At 37.1% G+C, this 24573-nt stretch overlaps 1 protein-coding gene across 17 annotated transcripts in view; it reads left to right on the forward strand.

The window, feature by feature from the left end:
* ERC2 (ELKS/RAB6-interacting/CAST family member 2) overlaps window positions 1-24573 on the forward strand; it is a 407597-nt gene that overhangs the window by 92981 nt on the left and 290043 nt on the right. For all 17 annotated transcript variants that reach the window (XR_015806058.1, XR_015806060.1, XR_015806062.1 and 14 more), the window contains one exon: window positions 23662-23829. Coding sequence is in view for 1 of the 17 variants with exons in the window: in XM_088171529.1 (XP_088027655.1) it covers window positions 23662-23829 (168 nt within the window). In the remaining 16 variants the exon portion in view is untranslated. The remainder of the gene's footprint in view (window positions 1-23661; window positions 23830-24573) is intronic.

Raw genomic sequence — 24573 nt, forward strand, 5'->3', positions numbered from 1 at the left:
CACAGCAGGTCTGGCTCTCTGGGAATTGGGGAAAGATTTTGGTTGCTTGGAGCAACTATCATCTATCTCCAGGCCTCAGGTCTTATCTAAAGGGAGGGCAATGGCTTCCAGCAGCAGATGGGAAAGCAGCTGCAGGGAGATGCAGGGCAAAAGGCAGCCCTCCAGCAGGTGGAAGTCATTAAGGAAGGAATTTTGTACTGTACAAGTGATTGTTGTTGGTCATTCCCAGATGAGGAAAGCTAATAACATTTTGGCCTGCTTTAAGCCACGCTCCTTTCTTCCTACGTGTCTACACTGTCTATTTGTAGAGCAGTTTTTTTACAATTCTGTGTCCTAAAACATGTTCTTAACTTGCCTTGAAGTGCTTCTTTCTGGAGGTGAAAGTAACTATCAAAAGGCAGTTCTAATCCTGTGCTGAGTAAGGTATTCAGAGTTGCAATGTCAACTTCCTGCCTAAATAGGATTACTGTGTAATCACCTTGTTGTAATTAAATTAGCATAGTAAATCCTGTAATAAAAGAAACCCTCCACAGGCTCTCAGTTATTTCATAAGAAGCCCTTTTATTATTATTTAGCTTAATGGTACTCTGCAGCTTATCTTCAGGTTTTGCTGAAGCAGCTGTGTATGATGCAATGGGATGTGATTCACAGGATCATGTAATGGCTGAGGTTGGAAGGGAGCTCAGAGCTCATCTGGTCCAGGCCCCCTGCTCGAGCAGGGCCACCTAGAGCCAGCTGTCCAGGGCCATATCCAGATGTCCCTTGACTATCTCAAGGCTTGAGACTCTACAACCTCTTTGGGCCACATGTGAGTGTTTCCAATGTTCAGAGGGAACCCCCTGTGTTTCAGTTTGTGCCCATTGCATCTTTTCCTCTCACTGGGCACCACTGAAGAGTCTGGCTCCATCTTTACAGCCTTCCTTCAGCTATTTATACACAGTGATAAGATGCCCCATTCACTTTTGTAGGCTGAACAGTTCAGCTCTCTCAGGCTTTTGTCATATGAGAGATGCTCCAATGCTTCAATAAAGCCCTTAATTAATTCTTTAGTTTGTTTATGGCCTTTTGCTGGGCTGTCTCCAGTATGCCCAGAACTGGACATGATATCTCAGGTGTGGCCTGAGCAGTGACTGATAGAGGAGAAGCATCACCTCCCTAAACCTTCTGGCAGCTCCCTTCCTAATGAGCCCAGGATGCTGTTGGTGTGTCCCTGCAGGGCCACATTGCTGATGGTCACCATTGTGACCACCAGGACACTGAATTCCTTTTCTGAAAAGCTGCTTTCCTGCTGAGTGAACTCCAGCACGTGCAGGTGCTTGGTGTTGTTCCTCTCCTGGTTCAGGACTTTACATTTCCTTTCCCTGAACTCTGTGAGGTTCATGTCAGCACATTTCTCCAGCTTGTCAAAATCCCTCTGAACAGCAGCACAGCCCTCTGGTGTATCAGCTGCCCTTTCCACGTTGTTTCCACCAGCATACTTGCAAAGGCTGCACCCTACCCTGTCATCCAGATCATTAATGAAGACATTAACAGGACTGGATGCACTATTAACCCCTGGGATGCAACACTGGTTCTGCTGGAGCGTCCTGATTCGACTTGATAGCCTGCTCTCCACCGACCTACATGGTTCTCAGAAGCCAGGTGTGAAAGAGCACGAGGCTTACAAGTAATATATTGGTATTAATGACAGGTTTTTTTGTATTTCATGTGTCCCTGGAAGTTCATCGGTAGAACTCTACTTGTTGGGAAATTCTATCCATGCTTGTCATTTGGTAGAATGGATTTTTTTGGGGTATAATTTCATGTTTGGAACTTTCTTGATGTCTTAGCAAAGTTAGCTCAGAAAATATTACTGCTTTAAAAGTGTAATTTAAATTTGAGCTCTACCTTACACAGTTTCAGCAGTAAGAAATGAAGTGTAAGCAGAGTTATGATGATCTTCATCCTGAAGAATATTGACTACTATTGAGGCATGACTAGCAGATTTAGGTGATTTACATGTGTTAGATCCTCAGGAATAAAGGGCACTTTAATTTTTTTTTAATGACATTTTGGTCAGATTTCAGGTGCAATGGGACTTTGTAACATAATGGGAGAAAAGTTAAAACCATTGGTAAACAAGCCTAGAATTTAAACAGAATGTTCTTTTTGCATGGTGTTTCTGTTGTCTCTGTGATGTCAGTGTTTTGTTTTGATTTAAATGTGTTTAGTTGACTTAAAAAGCTATCACTTGAAGTTTTTATTGACAGCTGAAACAAAAAGAAATAAACCCCATTCAGCAGTAACTATCACGGTGGCCAGAGTTGGGAGGTCTGAAAATGTTTTACTGCCAGTAGGAAAAATGTTTGGAAGCAGTCCTTAGAAGGTTCACCACCTCTGCTACGTGCATTTCATTCTGTTCCATTTTAAAGGTTATATATGATAATAGTGCCAAACTATGCAAACTTTTCCTACCCTAATGTATATACCCTTTGTTTTGATTATCTCTTTATTAATGATGTGCAAACCCTGAGGTCAGATAGAAATGAGCCAATGTAAGGCTAGTCCAGCTACAGAAAACTGAAAATGTCACTGTGCTCCATCGAGACTTGTTAAAAGGGAGAATATGACACTCGATGAGGTTTTCCCTGCTGCGTGAAAAAGCTGTTAAAAGATGTTAATTTTTAAATGAAGCCTTGTAGTGTTACTGCAAAAGGAAAGAAGTTAGAGTGATTCATCCTTTTCAATTATGTAGGAAGATTAAATACTGCCATTTGTATACTTTAAAAAGTGATAGACGGTACAGTTTGATTGTTTTTTTGTGCATATTTGCAGTGACTGGCACTTAACTACTGCACTTACCATCAGGAGAAAAACTTATTATATATTGATGCAAATAAATTCAACTCAGCTGGGTAGCTCAGTGGAGAAAAACATTCATTTCATAAGCATTTCTGACACAAACATACTTTAGCACTTAGTGTATCATTGCTTTAGATAACACACCTGCAAACTGGGAGGTGTGCTCTTTGAAGGTTAATGAACTGTGAAATAAGTAAATGTCTACAAAGAAGTTTTGTAAATTATGTGACTAGTCCTGTCAATGGAGAAAATGGATTATTAAAATAGGTAAAGTCTGTACTGTAACTGAATTCTGATGTGTTCAGCATACATATATTAATATAGAGAACCTAATAAAAATGAAGAGGAAGGGTGATTATAGTAGTTATTTATTGCAATCTGCTTTTTTGTTTAAACAGATCTGTTTATAGAGAAGGGTTGTGAAATTATTGACTTCTTGGCAGTTCTTAGTTTGCATAAAGAGCAAGTAAAAGCAGACAGCACAAAATACTTGGAACAAGACTAAAAAAAGCTTTATTTTTCTTTCTGTTACAATGTTGATATTTGATATTTCTTGAAATGTAAATCTGCTTTTAATTTTACAACAATAATGGTATAACTACGGTTATTTCACTCTCGCATTTTTATTTTTCTAAGTTAGAGTTTTACTTTGAAATCGTGTTTTTCTATTGTTCTGTGATTTTTCTTGTCTCAAATCAGTCTGGTTTCGGTGTGGTCTGTTTGCAGTGCTGCCAGGGCATGGTGTGCTGGGTGTGCTGGGTGTGCCAAGGGGGATGAGCCACGCTCGGAGCTCCGGCCGCCGGTGCCGTTTGCTCCCTGTCCCTCTGCACATGGCCACTGCCTTCTTGACAAAGCTGCCGTATTTGTGTCACTTTCTGTGCAGCATTCGTGTTTTTTAGGCTCTGTGACTGTCCAGAACAGGAGAGAGGAGTGCAGTGGCAGAGCAGTAAATTCAAAGATTGAAGCTGAAAGAACACGTAGGTTGGCCAAGTGCTGAAGTGCTGTATGTGAGCAGAAGTAAACTGTGAAGCAAAGGTGGGAGGGTTTTAATTTTTTTTTTTCTTTTGATGTGTGTCCACCTATTGGATTCTGATTTCCTATTGGATTCTGATTTCAAGACTGTTCAGATGCACATCAAATGGCCTGGTCTGATTTCAGCCATCTCTGTGCTTTGAGCAGGAGTTACACTTGTCACCTCCTGAGACCCATGCCAGTGACTTTATGGTATTACAAATGAAGCTGTCTCAAATACTTGATAGGTATTAGACACACAACCTCATCCCCCTTAATTCTTAATTATTAAGAATTGTTAAATTATTATTATCCTCCCATTCTTAATTATTGCTTTGAATATTCCTTCTTTCTTATGGGGACACCATTATTTTCATTTCAAAGAAATTGAAACAATTTCCTGTGAGCAAGGTGAGAAAGAGTAGAGAGTTCCATTTGAAGGGCCTGTAGAAAGTTGCCCAGAGGCAGGAAAACGGAGTTAAAAAAAAAAGGGAAAGCAGATAGAATGGACTGTAGATTTGGTGTGCAAAGACTTTATAGAAGTTATTTGGGACAAATAGTTTGATGAATGTTAAATTTACCTTACTGTCTAAACACTTCTCACTTTCATCTATTTTATTTTATTAAAATGAAAATTAAACTGTAGTTCCCTCCTGTCCACCACCCCAGTTCTTAGCTTTATAGAAAATTACCTTGTTGCCATTGAAAACAATATTCAGTTAGACACCTTTAATGGCTTTTATAACCGAGCAAAATTCACTCTGATGATAAGTCAGTAGTGGATGCAAATGATTAGAAAAATATTAGTACTGTTAGCTACTAATTTAAATGCTTTGCTCTAACTGGAGATGTTTGAAGAGGAACTTGGATAGGATTGCTTCAGAAATAATTCTTTGCATATCCTAACTACAGCTTAAATTGTGATTGATCTAAAGGGGCCTGGCTATGATCCTGGTGTATGGCACCACATACAAGGAAGGCAAAGAGAAATACACTTGAAAACAGCATTGCAATTTCACCAGGTAGCTGCAAACCCAAGGGGAACACAAAAATGTTGTAATTAGCACAATAACCAGTAGAGGTAACAATAACCAGTCTGAAACAGTTAATGATATTTGGCACATATTGCTATAGTGATGAAGTGTGTGGAAAAATTATTGGAGTAGTTTTGCATTATTTGGGGTTTTCTGCTTAAGAGACAACGGGGGGGGAAAAGGCTAGAGCCACTTGGACTTTTTAAATTCGTGATTTCCTTTTTCAGGATGTCCACTTCCTAACACAGGTAACAGTCCTTAACTCTCAATTGCTCTTAACCCAAACACTCAAACTGTAGGAGGTGCACAGATAGATTCTCAGCCTTCCTCTGTCTCTGCTGAGGGAAAAAAAAGCCCATGCTTACAACAGAAGCAGTTTAAAATAGGAGTATGGTGCATTTGGACTGAAAAAGCTTCTGCAGCTGTGGTCATCCAGAAATCTTTAGAGATGCTTATACTGACAGTAGACCTCATATGGCTTTTTGATTATTTTCTTGGTAGGATTCTGAATAATATTTTCCTTTATGGCTATGTGATGTGAATTGTTTGTTTTCTTCCTTTCCCCCTTGTTTAACTTTTAGAAGGAAAGAACTTTATAGATCTTGGTATCACAGTGGAAAATGAAAGTGTAAGGGTCTGAGCTTCTAAAAGATTAGTGATTTCAGAGGTAACTTGCTAATATTTAGGGAAGTGTTCAAATAAGATCAGCTCTGGCAAACAGAACTTATACACTTCATGTCCCAAGTGATGATATAATTACATAATATTTTACATTTCTCTAGTTCTTTCCACACTTCAATTCAAGTAATGCAGTCTGTTAAAATTTTCGAAAGATTTGTCATTGTTATAGGTAAAAAGTATTTACAAATTATCCCCTGCAAAGCTAACAGCAGCTGCATTTTCTCCTGAGCAGTTTAATTCTGTCGTTATTTGGTATGTTTTCAAAGAGCTGATGTGATAATGGAATTCCAGTTTTGTGGCTTCCATTTTTGTTTTCTGTTAAAGTCTAAGCTGCTTTTTGATTTCATGAATTGGATGAAATAGAAACCCAGACAGAGATGTACTGGTTCACTTAGACAAGCAAAGGATAAGAGAAGTGTGGCAAGAGCTTTTCTTTCAGAAGTAGATTTGGTAGTTCTCAGCTCTGCCATGGGAAGTCATGGCAGTTAAGTTGTGTAGCCTTAAGGCTTTAGTCAATGAAAGTCCTTAGGACTGTTGGCTGGCACAGACGTGTGGGAGCAATCATCTTGGTTTCAAGTTTGCAGGGAGGAATTGCAGTTGTGCACCCAGAGCCATGAAAGTGGCCTGGCACTTAAAAAGGAGCTGGGCTGAGCAACTACTGTGTGTGATAGCACCTCGTTAAAAAGGACTGCCATGTCCTTAGAGCAAGCATTTTAAAAGATACATAGTTATTGAGATGGCTCTGAATTGAATTTAGTTAAAACACAAAATGCTCTCAAATGCAGGGTGCTAATTAACATAGGCTGGACTTGACTAAGTACTTGTAACAACAATATGAAATCATCCTGTGAGAAGTGTTCTTGTTATATCTTAAATCATGGAAGTGGTAAATGGTGTTAGTAAACCTTTCAGTTATATAATTGTGCCACAGTTCTCCATTTGTTTGATTCTTTGATTATTTCCTGTGATTTTTTTTGTAAATATGGCATTATAACTTAGCTCTTCAAACAAATCCTTCACTTTTACCTTTCTTACAGAACAAACACTTTCTTCTTGCTAACATTAAATTATTTCTATGCAATAAAATTTGTAATGCAGTAATAGTAGCATTAAGTGACTTTAAATAACCTGAATCTGCTAAATTGCCTTTAGTTATTATCTGTTCTGTGAAATATAGAGAAGAAAAATTTTGAGTTGCTTCCTCTGTGCTTCCCCCTTGAATGTGCTTTGTCACACAAGATTAAGTTACTCCTGTGATTTTCAATATTAATTTCTGTGTTTTTGGGAAGGAATCGTGTGATGTAGAAAGTGATGACAGTACCAAAGTTGCTGATGTTGTGACAGACACCATATATGGGGGGTTTTTTGCTCTTTTATCATCATACTTTCCCTACCTGTGCTCATCCTACCAGCTGTGTTGCTTAAAGGCTGCAAATGCATCCTGATGAATTTCCCCTGCAAACTCTTTGCCACAGATCTGTCTCTATTTTTGAAATTCTTGTTTCCAATAATGGGGAATATTTCTAGTTTGACAGAAGAAACTGTGTAAGCTAGAAAAAAAATCAAAGTTTACAAAAGTGGAAAAGAAGTATAAAAATGCAAACAAATGTTTCTGAAACAACTGAAGAAATAAGTTACAAAAGAAAGAAAAAAGAGGACATTTTTGTCAAGCACTAAGAATAAATCTAAAGAAGAAAATGAGGTATTTTAAAAATTCAGCATGAAATTTTTTCTAAAAAGAGCATGAAATTGTGGAGGGGGGTTGTAGAAGATGCTGTTGTGTAAGAGCTGGGACAGGAATATCTGTGCTCATGTCTAGAGCTGCTTAAGCATTGTCTGAACCAGTGGAGCTCTGCTACAAGATGTGTTAGAATTGTGTCAAGTATTGTAGAACTAAGGCCTAACAAGATAAAATCTGAGATTTACAAGTCAAGTATTTAGAGTTTTGAAAATGTTGGTGCTTTGTCGAGCTGGATTGAGAAGTAGATCAGAAGATGGAATGAAATGGAGAATGATGCTTTGGTTTCTGTTAATGTAGTGCTCATCGGGCTGCCTGTTTTAACATAAGAGCTCAGACTGTATTTGTAGAGGCAAATCTTAATTCTGACGTTTTGTAATGTGTGGTGTTGATTCCTCCTCCCCCCCCCACTGAGTAACAATTTTCCTTTTTAAAAGGTTGATTTTTAGGTATTCATAAAGGGCTTGTGAACCACTATTGCCTTTGCTGGATTCTCTTTTTCTTCTGTCTTTGAGTGGAAGTAAGTTGGATCCAGGCAAGGTGCATGTCAGATACTGTCACCAGGCTGGCTGGAAATAGGATGGAACAATTCTGCAAGTGCTGCTTTTATGAGGACTCATTTCATTTTCATGTCCTTTTGCTTTTGTTTTTTAAATTCTTCCTCAGGTCAAACAAGCATAGCAGCTGTTTCTTATCTATAAATACTGCTTTCTTCCAGCTGCCCTGTGCTGTGAGATCAGGCACGAGATCAGTACAGGGTGGGAAAGACTGAGGAGTGTGTAAATAAAAACAGTTCAGGCTCACATTCACTGCATGTGTATTTTCCCCTTTCAACTGTTGAAGTTCCAAGAAAATACTTGAAATACTTTCCATTATTTAATTACTTTTATACTGTATCACTTACTCATTGTTCTGAACGTTGTTGAGCAACACTAATTTGGATTCTGGAAAAGATTATAGTATTTATAAATACTGTAGAGTCTTCTTATAATCCCTAATTGAAATTAAAATCAGTATCTATTATATCTGCCTATTTCTAGATATTCGTAATTTTTGAATAAATAATATTTTCCTGGTTTCCAAATATAGGTACTGTTTGTGGTTGAAATTAAAACATTTTTATAGCAAGACCAGAGAAAGTGACTTTGTATTCCAAAATATTTAGTGTTTTTCAGTAGTAAATTTGGAGGAACATTGTCATTGAAAAACTCTGCATGGAGGACACAAATGTTGCCTTAAAACTGAGGAGAAATAATAAAATAAGAAAGTTGTCAGTAGCAATTAGTACCAATAGCAATAGGAATTGCTAAGATTCTTTTCTCTTTGCTTTCTACAAGAAGTGCTCATGATGCCTGTGTGCTATGTCCAGTGTAACAGAAGTGATTCTTTGCTCAGGGGCTTGCATGGAAGATGGATTAATGCTGGAAAGATTCATACTGGAGGCTCATCTTTCACCTTTAAATTTAGATAAATAGCAAAATCATGTAAAAAGTGGAGTCCTTACTGGACAAGGCAGGAAACTATAGAGGAAAGTGTGCTCGGGTATATTTGAGTTCCAGATTTCACTTCACTGATATTTTACATGTTTAGGAACTCTGAAACATAACATAATGCACAGCTGTTAATGGATTCTCTGCTACACTGAATTTCCAACAGAACTTGTATTTTTGTGTCATGATTCCACATTATTTTCTGTCTTTGAATATCTATAGCTAAATTTCTCTGCTTTATGTCAGGAGCATAAGGTTCCTGGGATGAGAGTGTGTGGGAATAAAAGATGGAAATCTTAATTCTCCTCAATACCTCTTCAGTTCCACATTATTTGAGTTACAATAAAGTAATCTTTTCTTCTACTATTCATTTAATTTTCTAGTCAAGTGTAAATTTAATTTCACTCTTCTAGTGAAAAAATGTCAATTTTCTTCATTAATAGGCACAAGTAATTACTAAGATATTTAATTGTGGAACTGTTTAATATTTCTGCATGTGTGGTATAAGAGAAAATTGGTTTCCTATTACTAAATAATATATTTATTTTTGTTTTAGGCCAGTTTTATCTTTCCATGACTCAGGTGCTGGTTGACCTTTCAATAGAAGCATTGGTTTGGTTCATTGTTTATTTTGAAATGTTGCCAGAAGCTGGGGGAGGAGGAGGAGGGGAAGAAAAGTTGCCTTGATTTTATCCCATTTTAGGATTTTATGCATGGTTTCATAACATTGTGGTAAATACAATAGTACATATTTAATACAGCTTGTAGGTTTATGTTTGCAATAGACTGGAAACAATTGACAGTACTTTTCTTAAGCATAACCAAAAACATAATGAAGTTTATCCTGCCAAGTGTCAGGCCACAAATAAAGACAGACACATGTGTGGTCAACCTGCCCTCCACTTCTAGGAAAAGTGCCATTGGACCAAATCAACTCATTTTAAATCAGGCAGGAAATCTTTGCCAGGCTTGTCCTAGACTGGTGTGTGTTGGGGACTCGTGGCCCTGCCCAGCCCTGCAGCTGAGCTGAGCCAAACCCAAGTCCAGGTCTCTCTGCACTCAGGTGCCAGTGGCCTCTGCTCCCTTTTCCTCTTCCAGGCTGATCCTGTGTTCCAGCAGTCTGGCAGGCTCCACTTTACTTTGTGTCATCTTCTGTCATAAATGTTGAAGCATGCTGTCATGTGCCTAATGAGAGGATAAGCTAAAATGATGTATGTTTTTCCTGGACAAAGAATGCTTTCAGGAATTGTTCAAAATAGAGGAGAATGTTTTGCTACCATGCATTATTATAAATGATCAATTTTGTATAATTGAAATCAGCTTTTGTACTTCTCTAATTATAAAGCTAAATGAAAATGAAGGACATGGGGTGGGAGCAGGCACAAGTGTCTGGGAGGAATAGGGAGAAGACCCTCTTTGAGAATCAGGTTTAGGGCTAAGAAAGACAAAGCCCCTCTGGATTTGAATATAACAAGAGATAGAAAGGACAACAAGGAAAGCTTCTACAGGCACAGCAATAGCAGAAGGGGAGCTCTGATCCTAAAGGAGATGGAGACAGTCTGGGTACTGAATGCCTTGTTCACCTTGTTCATTACTGCAAAGACCAACCTTCAGCAATCCCAGGTCTCTGAAACCACTACAGAAGTCCAGTGCCAGGTAAACTTGCCCTTGATGGAGGAGGATCAGCTCAGGGGGTATTTCAAGAAACCAGACACTGGAATGCACCTCCAAGAGCTGATGGCATTGTGTCAGTTACCCTTGGAAAATGATGGGATTTGAGAGAGGTTTTTGAGAACTGGGAGAAAGCCAATATCTTACAAAAGGCAAGAAGAAGGATCCAGGGAAATAGATTGCTTGCTTTGATCCCTGGAAAGGTCATAATAAAGAAGGAATAATCCTGGAAGCCATTTCCAGATATATGACATACAAGAAGGTGATTCGTAGTAACCAGCATGGATTTATGAATTTCTGGGTGAATTCTCCCCAAGAAAAGCTGTATTTTTGATGGGCTGCTGATAGTCTGATTTGAAATGTTTCCCTGTGTTTATGTTCATTGGATAATTCTTAAGCATTTTTTTGTTACAGTATTTATCTTTTGTAGTTACTGGCAAACTTTTTCAGTAATCTTTTCTGTAGTGGTTCTAATGGTTTTGAGGCTAGTAGAAACCTTGAAAGATCATCTTTGTTCAACTTCATTGTATAAAGGATGGTAAAATCTCAGGTACACAATAAATTCTCACCAATTACCTTATGAACAAAATTACAGGATAGCTGGAATTCTGGGACCTTCTAGCTCTTTCTTATCTATGCATTTCATACTCAATCCACTCAGTTACTGTGTGCCCATGGGGGAATCCTCAGGGAGAATTGGGCTGGGGGGCTTCACAGGGCCTGGTTAGAGGTTGTCTAGCCCAAGCTTCGGATCTAAGTAGATTTTAGTTATTGCAGGTTGCTCAGGACAGCATCCAGCCAAGTTTTGGAAAACCCAGGGATGGATTTTCCATAACCTGTTTAGACACTTGTTTCAGTAGTTGACCAAGTTTGTGGTAAAAAAAAACCCAACAAAACAAAAACCAACTAAAAAAAATATTTTCCATATGTCAGGGTGGAATTTTCATTCCACTTGTCTCATCTCTGCCTAGTGCTCCCTTGAGAAAAGTCTGGCCCTGCCTTCTCATGCCCTTCCACTCAGTAATAATTGAAGACAGCACTGACATCTCGCTGTGGTGTTTTTGTCAGGGTGCACAGACCTGGTGCTCAGCCTCTGCAGGAACATTCTGTGTCAGTTCCCAACATCCAGGTGGGACCTTCAGTTGGACTCACACCAAGTCTAACCTGAGCTCTGAGTGTGTTCCAGAGACTGGCTCCCCATCCCCAAGGCATGTGCTGCCTGTGCCAGTTAGCTGGCTTTGTTTCCTGCTGCCTTAGCTATTGTTGTGAGGAATTTTGTGTTCTGATGCATAACCAGAAGAGGCATTTCTAGAATATGAGTTTGGAGTGGCAATGTGTTATTAATTCCAGCATCCATAAGTCCAAGAACTATTACTGCTTGCTGTTCTAAGACAGAGTTTGATGAAAAGCTTATCTTAATATTTGATGTGTCCTTTAACAGTTCAGTGTATTAAAAAAACCACCAATATAGTAGTCTGTCAATAAAAAGAGAACCTTTCTTATCCAACAAAAATCCTTGTGACAGCTATAGGACAAATATAATTGGGAAATTACCTTATCTTTCTCCCCAAAGATAGATGTATGATTTGAAGATGATGATATGTTTTTCAAGTCCTGTCTTGGTCAGTTGCAGGATTACTGGTAGATGGATTTTCTTGATGTATTTTCCTTGTTTGCTTCTGTTGGAACAGTGAGCAAGTGGTTTAGGTGAGCAGCTTCTCAAAAGGAACATGCAAAGAAGCTGTGGCAGCAGTTTTTGTCAATCTGATAGCATCTGCTGTCACCTGGTTTCACCTCTTCAGGGAGGAGAAAGTGATCCAGGGCAGGGTGATGTGATTCTCTGCTTCCATCTCCAGTTACTGCACTGAACCCCATAATCATGTCAAAGGGAACAGGAATCCTTATTCCTGGCATACTTTGAAGTTCGGGGCCTCTATTTATATATTTCATTATTTTTGAGCTGGCTGAAAAGTGTCTGCAGTCACATGCGTGTGGGGGTTTGCCAAATGGGTAAGAATCAAACACAGATTTCAGATCTGTAACATTGGATTTTGCCCATCTAGGAAAGAGTTCTTGCATGGTTGTTATAGTTGCATAAGTTTAAAATGTAGTGGCAATAGTGCAAAATTAAAAAATATAAACTATCATCATTTTAAATATCAAATGCAGAAGCTGAGAGAGAACTCAGGATGGCAGCTGTGATGTGCCATATTGATAAATCAAAAAAATAGATTCAAAACATATGATCTCAGTAATGTAATCCAGATTATGTATTAGAGGGTAACAGTTGTGCATTTTCAGTGCACAAGAAGTTTACTGTGTCTTTGACCTGGTGCCTTGACATGCAGTAAAGGTACAGGGTTGCTGTAGTGGGATGAGTCATGTTAGTGCTCAAGTGGTACTAGCAATCTAAGCTTCTATTCAAATGAGACATAGAAGTTCAACTTTTAGTGTAAAACTACAAATATGCATATTCCATAAGAATTAGATTTTCTTTTCTTTGTTGCGTAAGATGCAGAGGAGACTTGAAGGTATTGAAATCTGAGTGTGGGAGAGGTACTTGCTGTAGTAAAGTCTTAGAGTGTGAGAGCATTTTTACACAAGTGATGAGAACCTCCTGGACATGATTGACTTAAATTAGCTTGATTGGTTTTTATCAATTGCAGCTGCACTGTTTAGCATAAAAATGCAAAACATCCAAAAATCATTTGCCTTGCAGTGTAGTAGAAAGATGGTTTTAGTTAGACTTTAAGATGTATCAAATGTTTATTCTACACAGATTCTCTGAGAATGGATCCAGAACATATCCAATTACAGAGAATTAGTAAAGATATTGTAAACGTTGAGAAAATTAATTAAGGAAAATATGCTGCTTTTTGAATTGCGTATTTAGGATTTTGGTTTTTTTTCTTTTCCTTTAACTGTGTCAGTAAGTTAAACAGTTCAAAGATATTGTTATAGTGTCATAATCAGGCACCTGCCATTAAAAGCTGAAAGAGTAAGACTGGAACTTTTGTGTGATGTACAATTGTCTGACTTGCTCTCTCAACCAGTGTCATGCTTGAGAGAAATCCTGAATAAATTTCTTTCTAAATAAGACAAGAAAGTTTTAGACCAGTGTTAAGGGTTGCAACCCAGTGTTGAAAACTTGACCAGGGAAAGGCAGCTGCTGTTATTTAAAGGCCTTGAGTTTTGATCTATGATGTACATTTTCCTTTTTGTAGAACTTGCAAACTCACGATCCTGCCTTTGTTTCAAAGTTTCCTCTTTTTCTGTGGCTTAATGATTTTTATAGCATGTGACCTTAAGGCTAATTAAATGCATGTTTGTGTTCCTGGGATGCTTAATGTTGTCTAACTCACAGGAAAAATATGAATATATAAAACTTGCATAATTTATTATTATTAATTGTAACCAGCAGATGTTATTCCTACCTGAAATAATAGATTATGTTAAAGAGTGAGATTACCTGAAGTCAATCTTTTCTACACTTTTAAATGTTTTTGATACAGGAGGCCTGCTAAGATCAAAATATTTTATTATTCCCAGATTCATTCAGTCTTACGTGTTCCTAGGATAATGATGCTAATTTAGATCTTTAGACACGTACTTGGAATTAAGATGTAGAAAATGGAAAACCATTCACTTAAGAGCATAATTAATGGTATAATTTCAGTGGCTGAAGAAATTAAATACTTATGCATATGTGTATATAAAACTTATAAATTTGTACATATATGTAAAGAAATCACAAGAAAGTGTGGAGACTGTTTTATTTTATCCCTGTGCTATCAATTTCATACTTGGTTGACATTCAAAATCACATCTCTACATATAATTCAGTAAATCATTTTTGTAGTCCTCTGTTAGGCCTTGCAGTCCAGTACAGAGATGAACGAGAGTAGAAGGTTATATTTCTTCTTGCATAAATAATGCAAAGGTTTAGAAAGTGTCACTTACCTAATTGCATCTGCACAAGCTTACAGGCAGCCTGCAGAGCTGTTACTGGGGCTGTAACATATGCAGGAACAACAAAGGCTGACTTTGCTCTCCTGAATTTAATTTTCAGGAGTGATAGGCATAATCTCCCCTGCTTTTTAAAGAGATAGAAATCAATGAGGCTAATACACCTCTGTATTCAAAGATATGCTTTTGTAATGCAATGTTAAGGTAGATGTAAATTTAATAAATTCATTAAATCTTACATAGTTGCTGTTATTTGCCAGCTACCTGCTCGTCACTTAGAAAACATCTTTACTAAAGGGGTAGTACTTGGGAAAGAAATTCTTCAAGACAGTTTGGCAGCTGCAGAAAGAGGTATTAGGACTTCTCTCATGTGTCTTTTATAACTTACTGGTTTGAAAGGTGAGGCTTTTCTGAGGGGTTGGTTTTGTTTTTTTGCTTTGCTTCCACTTGAGAGATGGTATTGTGATACTCTTGTATGTTGATAAACACAATTAACTTTGCACACTGCAGTGCAGGATCCTATGTAGTTAATCTTTGCTAAACTTCACATTAAGATTCCTTTGGTGTGCTGGCATTGTCCTGTTTCTTGAAATGTATCCTTATTTTCTGAATCTTTTGAAGAGATTGAAAAAAGGAGCAGAATTTCACCCATGTGCAGAATTATCCATGTCTGGGAAAAAGATTACTTTCAGAATGCTTTCCAGGAAAAGAAAAACAGATGAGGAATAGTACTTTATTTATTTATTTACTTTTAGAATTTTCTTAAAGGGCAGATTTATAAGGCTCCATGTTAATGTCAGCTGTCAGAGATTGGGGAATGAATTTTCATACTCAGGTTTCATTCCTATGACTAGTAAATCTGATTTCATGTAGCCTCTCCTTCTGTGTTAAATTATTTATACCCTGATTCTTCTAGCAGTAATATTTGTTTATACATGAATATGCATATACATATATATATATATGTATACATACATGTACTATTTATATATAGACTAAAAAGAATAAACTAAAAAAATATATATATACACTAAAATGTATATATACACAAAAAAGAATGTTAAGAATGATTAAATAGTAATTTTTTTTTAAAAATGAATTTTTCTTCCACCTTTTTTATAGCATGTTAGGAAAATAATTTTCATCATTGTTTGTATCTTTTTACTTAAGGATAACACTTGTTGAAAGAGTTGAAATTCTAGAAGATTCAATCCTAGAAGTATTTCAAAGACACACTTTCAAGCCCAGGAACTTCCAACAGACATCTTTTGAATATAATCAACTGAAAAAACAGGAATTCTGGTGATATTTTTTGGAACAAAATCTGAAGTTTGCAACTTCATTGGTAACATAGGATTTAGAATTGGATTTTACCACTCCCATTCCCAGACAGGATAGCAAGCAAATAGTAAAAATCCATTTATGCCTAAAGTAAAAACATATCTTGTTCTGATTATCCCCCTTTGGATTTGCTATAAAAGATTATTTCTCTTTTGTAGAAGAAAACCTTTTCAGTTTTAGAGAGCCACTGTGCATCCATTTTTGTTATGAATTTGGCTGAATTAGGCTAAAGCAGTATCTTTATTGGAGAAGACTGCTAATCTTTAAATAACAAATATACATAATGTCTAATTTAGCTGAATCCTAGGAGGACTTTCCATGCTGTGCCATATTCAGGTGTTTAAAATGGGACATGCTTCAGTTCAAGAGTGGTAGAAGTGGTGAAATATTGGCTAACAGAGGAGCAGGGGAGATAGCAGGAAGAAAACAGACCAGGTTGGGGAAAAATATTGGTGAAACATCTCAAGGCCTGATAGTGCAGTGAGGCTTATTTCATATTTACATGGCTCAGCTTGCCAGAATTTGGAAGCACACACCTGGAGACACAGAGATTGGAGCCACTGGTAATGAGTCTGAATTCTGAAGTGAGAAAAATGGATGAGATAGGGTAGTAAAAAATGTAGGATTATGCCCCTTGGGAGAAGAAACTAGTACTTTGTAATGTAAAGGTAATAATAGTGTGTTAGAGGATTGCTGTTAGTCAGCAATAAAATGTGGCTGTACAAAATCTGATACTAGACTGTGCCAGGAGAGAGATTTCTGTTACAGAAATTGGGGAATATTTTTATGTACTCTCTGAGATCTATTCTGAAATGCAGTCATCCAGGTTCAAGAAAGATGAATTCCAGACAGATAGCAGAGGTGAAGAGGAAGGTTAGGGAGAATGATCAGGAAAATGAAATAACCTTCCTTATGATGCTAAAAGGGCTCAAATCTGTCATTGCATTGTGGTTTCATTTGCAGGAATCATTGCAGCCAATTTATTTTGCTTATCACTGTTGTGAACTGGTGACATTTTTCTTTCAGCTATGATATATTGGCTAAGGAATGGCAATTTCCAATTCAAGGATGAACAAGTTTTTAAACAACTTTGATTGTTTACATGAGGTAATCTGACCAGACTCTAAAATACTTAAAAAATATATATACTGTTTTTACCAAGGTGGAATTGTGTCTGTGCTCAGCATCTTGTAGCTTAAATGTTTTGACAATTTAGTATTATTTAGATGTCATACTCTGGTGTTTCAACAATTTGAATTTGTTTTGTGCACAAAAATATGTAGAGGTTTCTTCCTCCTATCCACTTAAAAAATTGAATCTATCTGTCTTTACATGATAATTTTTTTCATATTTTTCTCACATTTGCTTTTTTGAGAAAATGAAATGAAGAAAATGTTTCATTCTGAAAGAAATTATTTGAAATGCCCATTTTAATTTTTTTTTGTTTGCTCAGCTGAACTTTTGTTTCAAGCTTTCAAATATGGGAAACTTTTCACAGGCTACCAGAGTAGGAGTACACTGCACTTTCTAGGGGCATTGATGAGATTTTTTGCATTTTTAAAATAATAATACTAACAGAAGTTGGTCTGGAGGGTATCTGCTCTGTAGATGCTGCACATCATATTGCAGGTTTCCTTCCAACCCACTGTTATAAATGATAATAGCAGTTCTTTATTGTTTATCAGAAATCTTGAAAGTGCTTCACAAGTTTCAGTGGGGCAACTATCATTATGGGACTATGGATATTTCCTTGGGAATTTTTGGAAGACATCTTGCTCCTAAAGGTCTTTCCAGAAATTACGTGTTTCCTGCTGTGATTCTACACCCCATTAAACTGTTTTTTGTGCCTTTCAGGCATGGTGCTCCTCTGACTTTTTGTGTTAAACACTTCTCAAATGTTTTAACATTTTAACAAATGTTGTAGCTAAATAGTTCCTCCACTTCCCCCCTGTTTCTGTTTCTTCATTATGATATTTATTAATAGTTTTATTTCTCCAGCATATTTTTTCTTTTAGCAGATACTATGTTGAATCAAGTATATGAAAAAAAGCCTTTGCAGGATTTAGAGGGTATTGGAAATTAGTTAAGAGATCTGTGGGTGCAAGACTGTTGTGAAGAGCCAGAGCTGGCCTGAGTTCAGCTCAGTAGAGGACACTCTATTCATTTAGTCCCCATGTCTTGGTGTCACTGTTGGTTCATGGCTCCTTCTCTGAAAGTAGTTTTTGAGAGTTATTTCCCTGCTGATTGTTTTCCTGAAAGCACCCCTTACATATTTGACAGTGTAAGACCATTTCTCTGATAGGGATTGTTTCCATATCTGACTTTCCATGGCTTGTTTAGTGTCAAGACTGTGAGGAAAGCAGCACTTATCAGTTTTGCTTTATCTTGCTCATGCAGATGCTATTCTGTCCTGAGAAACTTTGTCCCAGATGGAATATAATTGTGGTAAACTGCTAAACCTATAGCTTCCAGATGAACAATAAATAAATGCAAGATCAGATCTTGACTTGTCTCTGTCTTGCTGCTAGATGATGTGGCAGACTGGTTTCAGTAAAAGTATTGGCGAGGTAATCTCTGTTAGAAAGTTACAAACATAAATGAGCTTTTTGAAAATCGTGCATTCATTGCTGTGTCAGCTATTTTTAGTTACTGAATTCTACTAGTAGAAAAAGTTAAACAGAAAAATAGTTCGTGCAAAAATTCTATTTCTACCATATATAAAATTAATGGATATTTACTGATTATTCTTTCATGAAATTCTACGCTTTTTTTTTCATGAAGCGGTTAAACACGTTGGCATTTAAAAAGAACACTATGGCCTTCTAATTAACTTCTATTAATCTGTTACAGTACAATAAAATTTGAATGTCATTGAAGACAGAAATTACAAAAGTTAAAAGCTTCCAAGATTGATAGTTTTGCAAATTGGTTTTAAGTATTTTGACTTTATAACTATCATTATGTTGCTAAATAACATTGACTCTGGAATGACTGACTTCCTTTTGCAGTAATTCAAAAGTATTATGATAGCTATAGTTTTATAGTGAGCATAAAAATTGGTGAGGTAAATTCAATGAGGTAAGGTTAGTGCTGGAAGTTTTATTAACAAAAACTATAAGTATTAGCACATGAGTTACAGTTCCCATGTGTTTTCCAAAATTTGCTGGAACTAAACTGAATATTCTGAACTTTGGACTAGTTGCTCTAAACTACTTAATTTTAGAGGTAAGAATGGGCAAAGATATAAATTTAAAAATTCAGGTGCAAAATTCAGGTGTCTGCAAAATGTTCTGTCTTTTCTGCCTTGAATTTTACATACATCAGATGTTTGTGCTAGACATGAATGTATGGCTTGCCAGTACAATTTTGCTTTGAAAAAGATAATCTTTATCATATCAGATGAAAAAATGAGGGACAAATATGATGAGATAGTTTTCATTATATTTTCTTATTTTAGAGTAGTGTGTTGTTTTTGTTGTTGTGTTTTTTTTTTTTTTTTGTGGCTCTGGAGAGTACAGGTGGGACACATGATATCCTTTCTATAATTGTAGTTCAGTTCTCATGTTTGCAGAAGGACCCATGTGAGAATATCCTCTCTGTACTAATAATTCAGTACTTCTGTATGGAAAATTGCTCTTTTATTCTTGGTTTAGACTGGTTTTCATAGTAACAGCTTCAAATTTCCCCACATGTATGTGGATGCATAAACACAGGCACTAAGATCTTTAATTGAAATTTGGGGTTTTTTATTTTACTGAAGTTTTTCCTCAAAAGATGGCTGCATAATATATTAAGAGAGTAAATAATAGCCCAGAAAATGTGTAGTGGTCATGAGGAAGGGAGGGAATGATGGTGCAGAAGGGGAGGAGCCAGACTCCAGGGCACAGGGGTGAATATTGGCTGCAGGGTGCTGGAACAGGGGTGGCTCAGGAGGGGCATTAACAGTGGGTTCAGTTTTTTGTCATTACCCCAGCTGTGCTACTACAGCACACTTAGCACTTCAGTAGGACCTTCAGGATCTGTTCAAAAAAATACAGTCAAACATTTGCTTTAAATGTATCTATTTATGATGGCAAAGTAAATTATTCTGAACAGTGAAACCCAGTAGTGCTGCTACATGTTTTACCTCCCCATGGAGCTCCTTAGCACTAAACCACTTCCATAAATGATGTATGTAATATGGCATCTAACTTAAACAGTGAGCAGTAAGGAACTTCAAGGAACAGACATCACTACTGAAGCTGATCATGAGTGGTGGGTGATGACATGAAGATTAATCAAGTTTGACTTTCAATTTGGCAATTTTTGCCACTTACATGAACTATTTTTTTCCAAAAGTATAACCCAATTCTGAAGTTTTTACAGTGTCTTGTGTATTTCCAGAGCAAGTGACAGAGTTTATTGTATGGAATAGTAGAAGTAAGTAGCTGCTGAGGGAAAAGAAGTTAGACAAAATTAAAAAGCAATTTACGTGGAGAGAGGTCTTTGAAAACCTTGGTAGCTATCAGATCTGGTTTTGCTTTATTTTTCTTGAAAATTATGGTGTTCTTCAGACTGCCAAGTTTTACTACTAAATATACTGCCAGAGCTTGGGAAAAATAAGTGAAAGACTCTTAAAATTAGATAGTGTTGAGTGAAAAGCCAAAGAGAGGGATTTTGTGTACGAAAAATGTAGTATACATATAAGTATATAGATATATATATATATGTTGCTGTAAAACGACCCGAATTTAATTTCCTTTCAAATCATATTTAAAGTGCCTTAGATGGAAAAACAGTAGTAACAAAATGGCAGACATTCCTCATAGCGTGCTGGCACGCTCCATCTTGAATACTTCATTGTTGTGTTATTTTTGGGAGATGCAATTTCACAGTACCATTTTCAGGGAAGAGAGAATTTCTTACATTGGCAAATTCACCCTGGCCAAAAATGAAGTAGTATATTTTGTTTCTGGTCATCCAGAAGATGAGGAACTGATTTAACAGCATTTTGCTTTTCTACCATCTGGAGGTTCTTATTTGCCTTATGAAATGATGTCATACACAGTGCTGAACAGATAGTGAAAGGTCGCCTGCAGTTCAGGCTGAGGTAGTTTTGTTTCCTATTATGAGAAATGTAAAAGTCTTGGTTCATGATTACTGGAGGCAGAAAGATGACTTTAGGGAAGGAGAAAATGACTGACATAACCGATGTTCTCCTAAACCTTCACACTGCATTCCTGTGAATAGAAAATCCATCTGCACACCCAAGACCACCCACAGCATGAGCTATCTATTCCCTCTTCCAGGCTGGCACTGGCTCAGAGCTCTGCCTCCACTTTCAGAATGACTCCTTGCTGTGAATGTTAGTTTGGGGATGATATATTTATTCCATTGAAATACTTCATCGTGTAGGTGCATTTTTGAATTATAGTGCTCTGCTGTATCAGTCTCAAGACAAGGAGATGTAAGAAACTAGATATGTATGTCAGAATTTTTTCTGCCACCTAAGGCTGTGGTGGACATGCTCTTTCCTTCCCAGCTCTTGCACTGTCCTTGTGTGAATTGGGTTCGATGGGATTGAGATTCTTTGGCTATTTCTCAGTGCAGTTGAAGCTGCACTTTGGTTACGCTTTAAAGATTTCATACGGAGCTAAAGCAGGATTTGAGTCTGAGGAGCTGGAGTGGACAGGAGCTCTGCTCCTCTGTCCCATGCAGGTTGTCACTCTGGGCATTCCGAGCCACTTGCTCACCCTCTCCACCCTCCTTGTGCTCCCAAGTTTTATTGCCTAAAATCCCCCCATTCCTGAGTTGAATCTCGAGAGCCAGGGTGTGTGGGAAGAAATCTGTGAAGAAGAGTGAGAATTGCCTGCTGAGCCCTTGGGGCAGGGACTGGGTGGGCAGAGAAGAAAACATCCTTGACTGCCGGGGTTGGTTCAGGCAGGCAGGACAGAACTGCCCCTGTGGAAGCTGCTGTGTTATCCCAGCCACGGGAAAATGGTGTCAGAGCTTTGTGTGGGGACTGAGCACCTCCAGCTCCCTTGGCTTGAGGCTCTGGGCTTCTGCCTGGTGGCAGCTGGAAAATGAGCCTGGCAGTGCCTGGTGGGGAGAGCCTGCTCCAAGGTCCTGAGAGCTCCTCAGCTGCAGCTCGATGGCCCAACAGAGATTTCTGTCATTTCACTTCAAGGATTGCTTTCAGACGTGAAGCAAATAAGTGATTAAGTATAAAGATGAAGTGGTAATGAGGTTCAGATGAGGTCTTTTATGTTTATTGCAAGAGGTCTGAAAGCTTGCTGCTACTATTATTTCTTGTTTTCTAATTGAAAAAGTCATCTTTGAATCTTTACTGCATGCTGCTTATAAACTGAGAGATCCTATTACTGTAATATTGTAAAAAATGTCTTAAAAATAAAATAAATCCAGTGTAATATAAATCTTTTTTTTCCAGTGTATAGAAAGGCAATGAGCCATTTTAAAAGCAGGAAGAACATGCATTTTGAGGTCCAATAGATCATCTAAATTGGTCCCAAACCAAATTTTAAAGTGGTGTTGAAAATACTTTAACTTTGAATAAATTTAGTGTTACAAAATTCAGAATATACATAAATATAGATTTTCTGATTGTTTTGCATTTTGATAGTATTCTGATTAACTAGGGAACAAATTGGTTAATAGAGAAGACCCTTTCTGACTGTTCCATCTGCAGAACTTAAAAATGCTAAGCCTCCATTTATGCTCTTTCAGTTTCTTCCATCCAGTTTTTTATTATGAATTAGCCTTATGCATTTCTAGGAAATATAAACTTTAAACTCTTGTTCTTTATTTTCTAAAATTTGTATATTTGAAATTTAGATTAGTGAATCTAATATTTCTCACTTGCCTGACTGCCTGCAGTTCTCTAATAGACGGAGAATTATTCTAAATTGCCACCTCATACATTTTCAATCCAAACTTTGACTTCTCAGTGGTGAACTTTGCAGCCAAAGAAAGCCTGTGAGTCCACTTCAGGTGAACACCTCGTGGTTCAGAGGTGCAGGAAAAGCCTCTCTTGAAGGAAACCTGTCTCTGTAACAATAAATGATTGCACTCCCTTTATCTTAGTTCTCTACTTTCTCTGATGGTTCTTAGCACTGACTGGATTTCCTGGATATATGTTTTCTTGTATTATTTTATTTACAAATAAGCTTTCAATAATATGAAACAGTGAAAAAAAAGTATAGTTTTTCAAAAACTTCATATATGATGAATTCTGCTCTTTACTCTCAAATATTCCCCACCCCCAGTATTGTATGCTGAGAGCTGCTCAGCAATTCATTTGTAGCTGCTTTTCTGAACCAGAATATGTAAACAGGGGAAGGGTTCTTGAAGGCACCAATACATATCAGGTGTGATCCTTGTAGTAATGATGGTTCAAGCCAAACATTCTCTTTCTTTAATGAATTGAGATATCTACTATTTTATTACTATATAAATTACATTAAGAGCTTAACAATTTTGCATACTTGAATATTTAGCAAGAAATGAGAAAATCAAGGGTGCTTACATGTTCTGGGCTGTTGGAATTCTTTTGGGTTTGTTTTTTCTTCTTTTTAGTATTAAAAAACAAACAAACAAAAAACCCCCACCAGTTATATGTGCAAAGCATTTTGCTTAGGAAAATCCTTGAATATTCCTTATTTTGTCTGATGGGGATTTGTACTTTAGAGAAGTAGTCAGACCCATTTGCTAAGAGACTTGTGAAATAAACACTGGAGAAAAGTGGAACTAAAACAATGTCTTAGAGTGCAGTTTGGAGAATTACATAGAAGAGAAATAAAACATTTCTTAAGTGCCAATAAAGGAATATTAGAAAAGAAATATGCTAATGATCTACACTGAACCCTAAAAATGGTTGATTTAATTCCTGTAGGTTGATGCCTTGCGGTTACGACTGGAAGAAAAAGAAACCTTTCTGAATAAAAAAACAAAACAACTTCAAGACCTCACAGAAGAGAAAGGAACCCTTGCTGGAGAAATTCGAGATATGAAAGACATGTTGGAAGTAAAAGAAAGAAAAATTAATGTCCTTCAGAAAAAGGTAAGGTCACTGATGAAGGGATATGTTGTACAACTTTTGAGGCACATTTAAAGGAAATACTTGTTTCTTAAAGTGTATTACTTTTAATATATTAAGAAAGATGCAGAGAATCTGTAATAGTAAAATTCTGTAATATAAAATGTCTTACTGTTATCAGTGGGTACATTTTTTTAATAGTATTATATCATATATCAGAAAAAATATTAGATACTACAGTTATCACAAAATTATTGGAGTTAAAGGAAAGTACTGAAAATCCTGATAAAACTTCTTATCCCTCAACATAAGGGATTCCAGTATCCTTATGAACACTGGTTACTACTCTTCCCAAATAATGTAAATAAAGTGTGTGGGCCTGCTAAAGGATCAGGATACTGCATTTTTAGTCTGAAGGATTTTCTTTTGTGAGGGGAGAGGAGGAGAGTGGAGAAGGAACCTAAATTAAGTCAGTTATCTGCTTTCCCCGTGGTTTAAAGACATTAAGAAGGGAGGCTCCCTCCAAACAGCTAAATCTTATTTCTAATTTTCCACAGATTTAACTAACTGCATTTTCTCTCTTTGGAAGTTGGATTCAATCCTTAGACTTTCCACCTGGGGGAGTGGGGAGGGAGTTTCCTGTAGAGGCAGCTCTGCAAGGCTTCTGCATACAGTAGTGGAAAGTTCATTTCCATATCCTTTTTCTCACACTCACAAAAATATTTATGCTACCAGAAGTGTACTGTTTATGTCCTGGGTGTCACTCTT

Source organism: Sturnus vulgaris, chromosome 11, assembly GCF_052056855.1.
Source record: "Sturnus vulgaris isolate bStuVul1 chromosome 11, bStuVul1.hap1, whole genome shotgun sequence".
Taxonomy (NCBI): Eukaryota; Metazoa; Chordata; class Aves; order Passeriformes; family Sturnidae; genus Sturnus; species Sturnus vulgaris.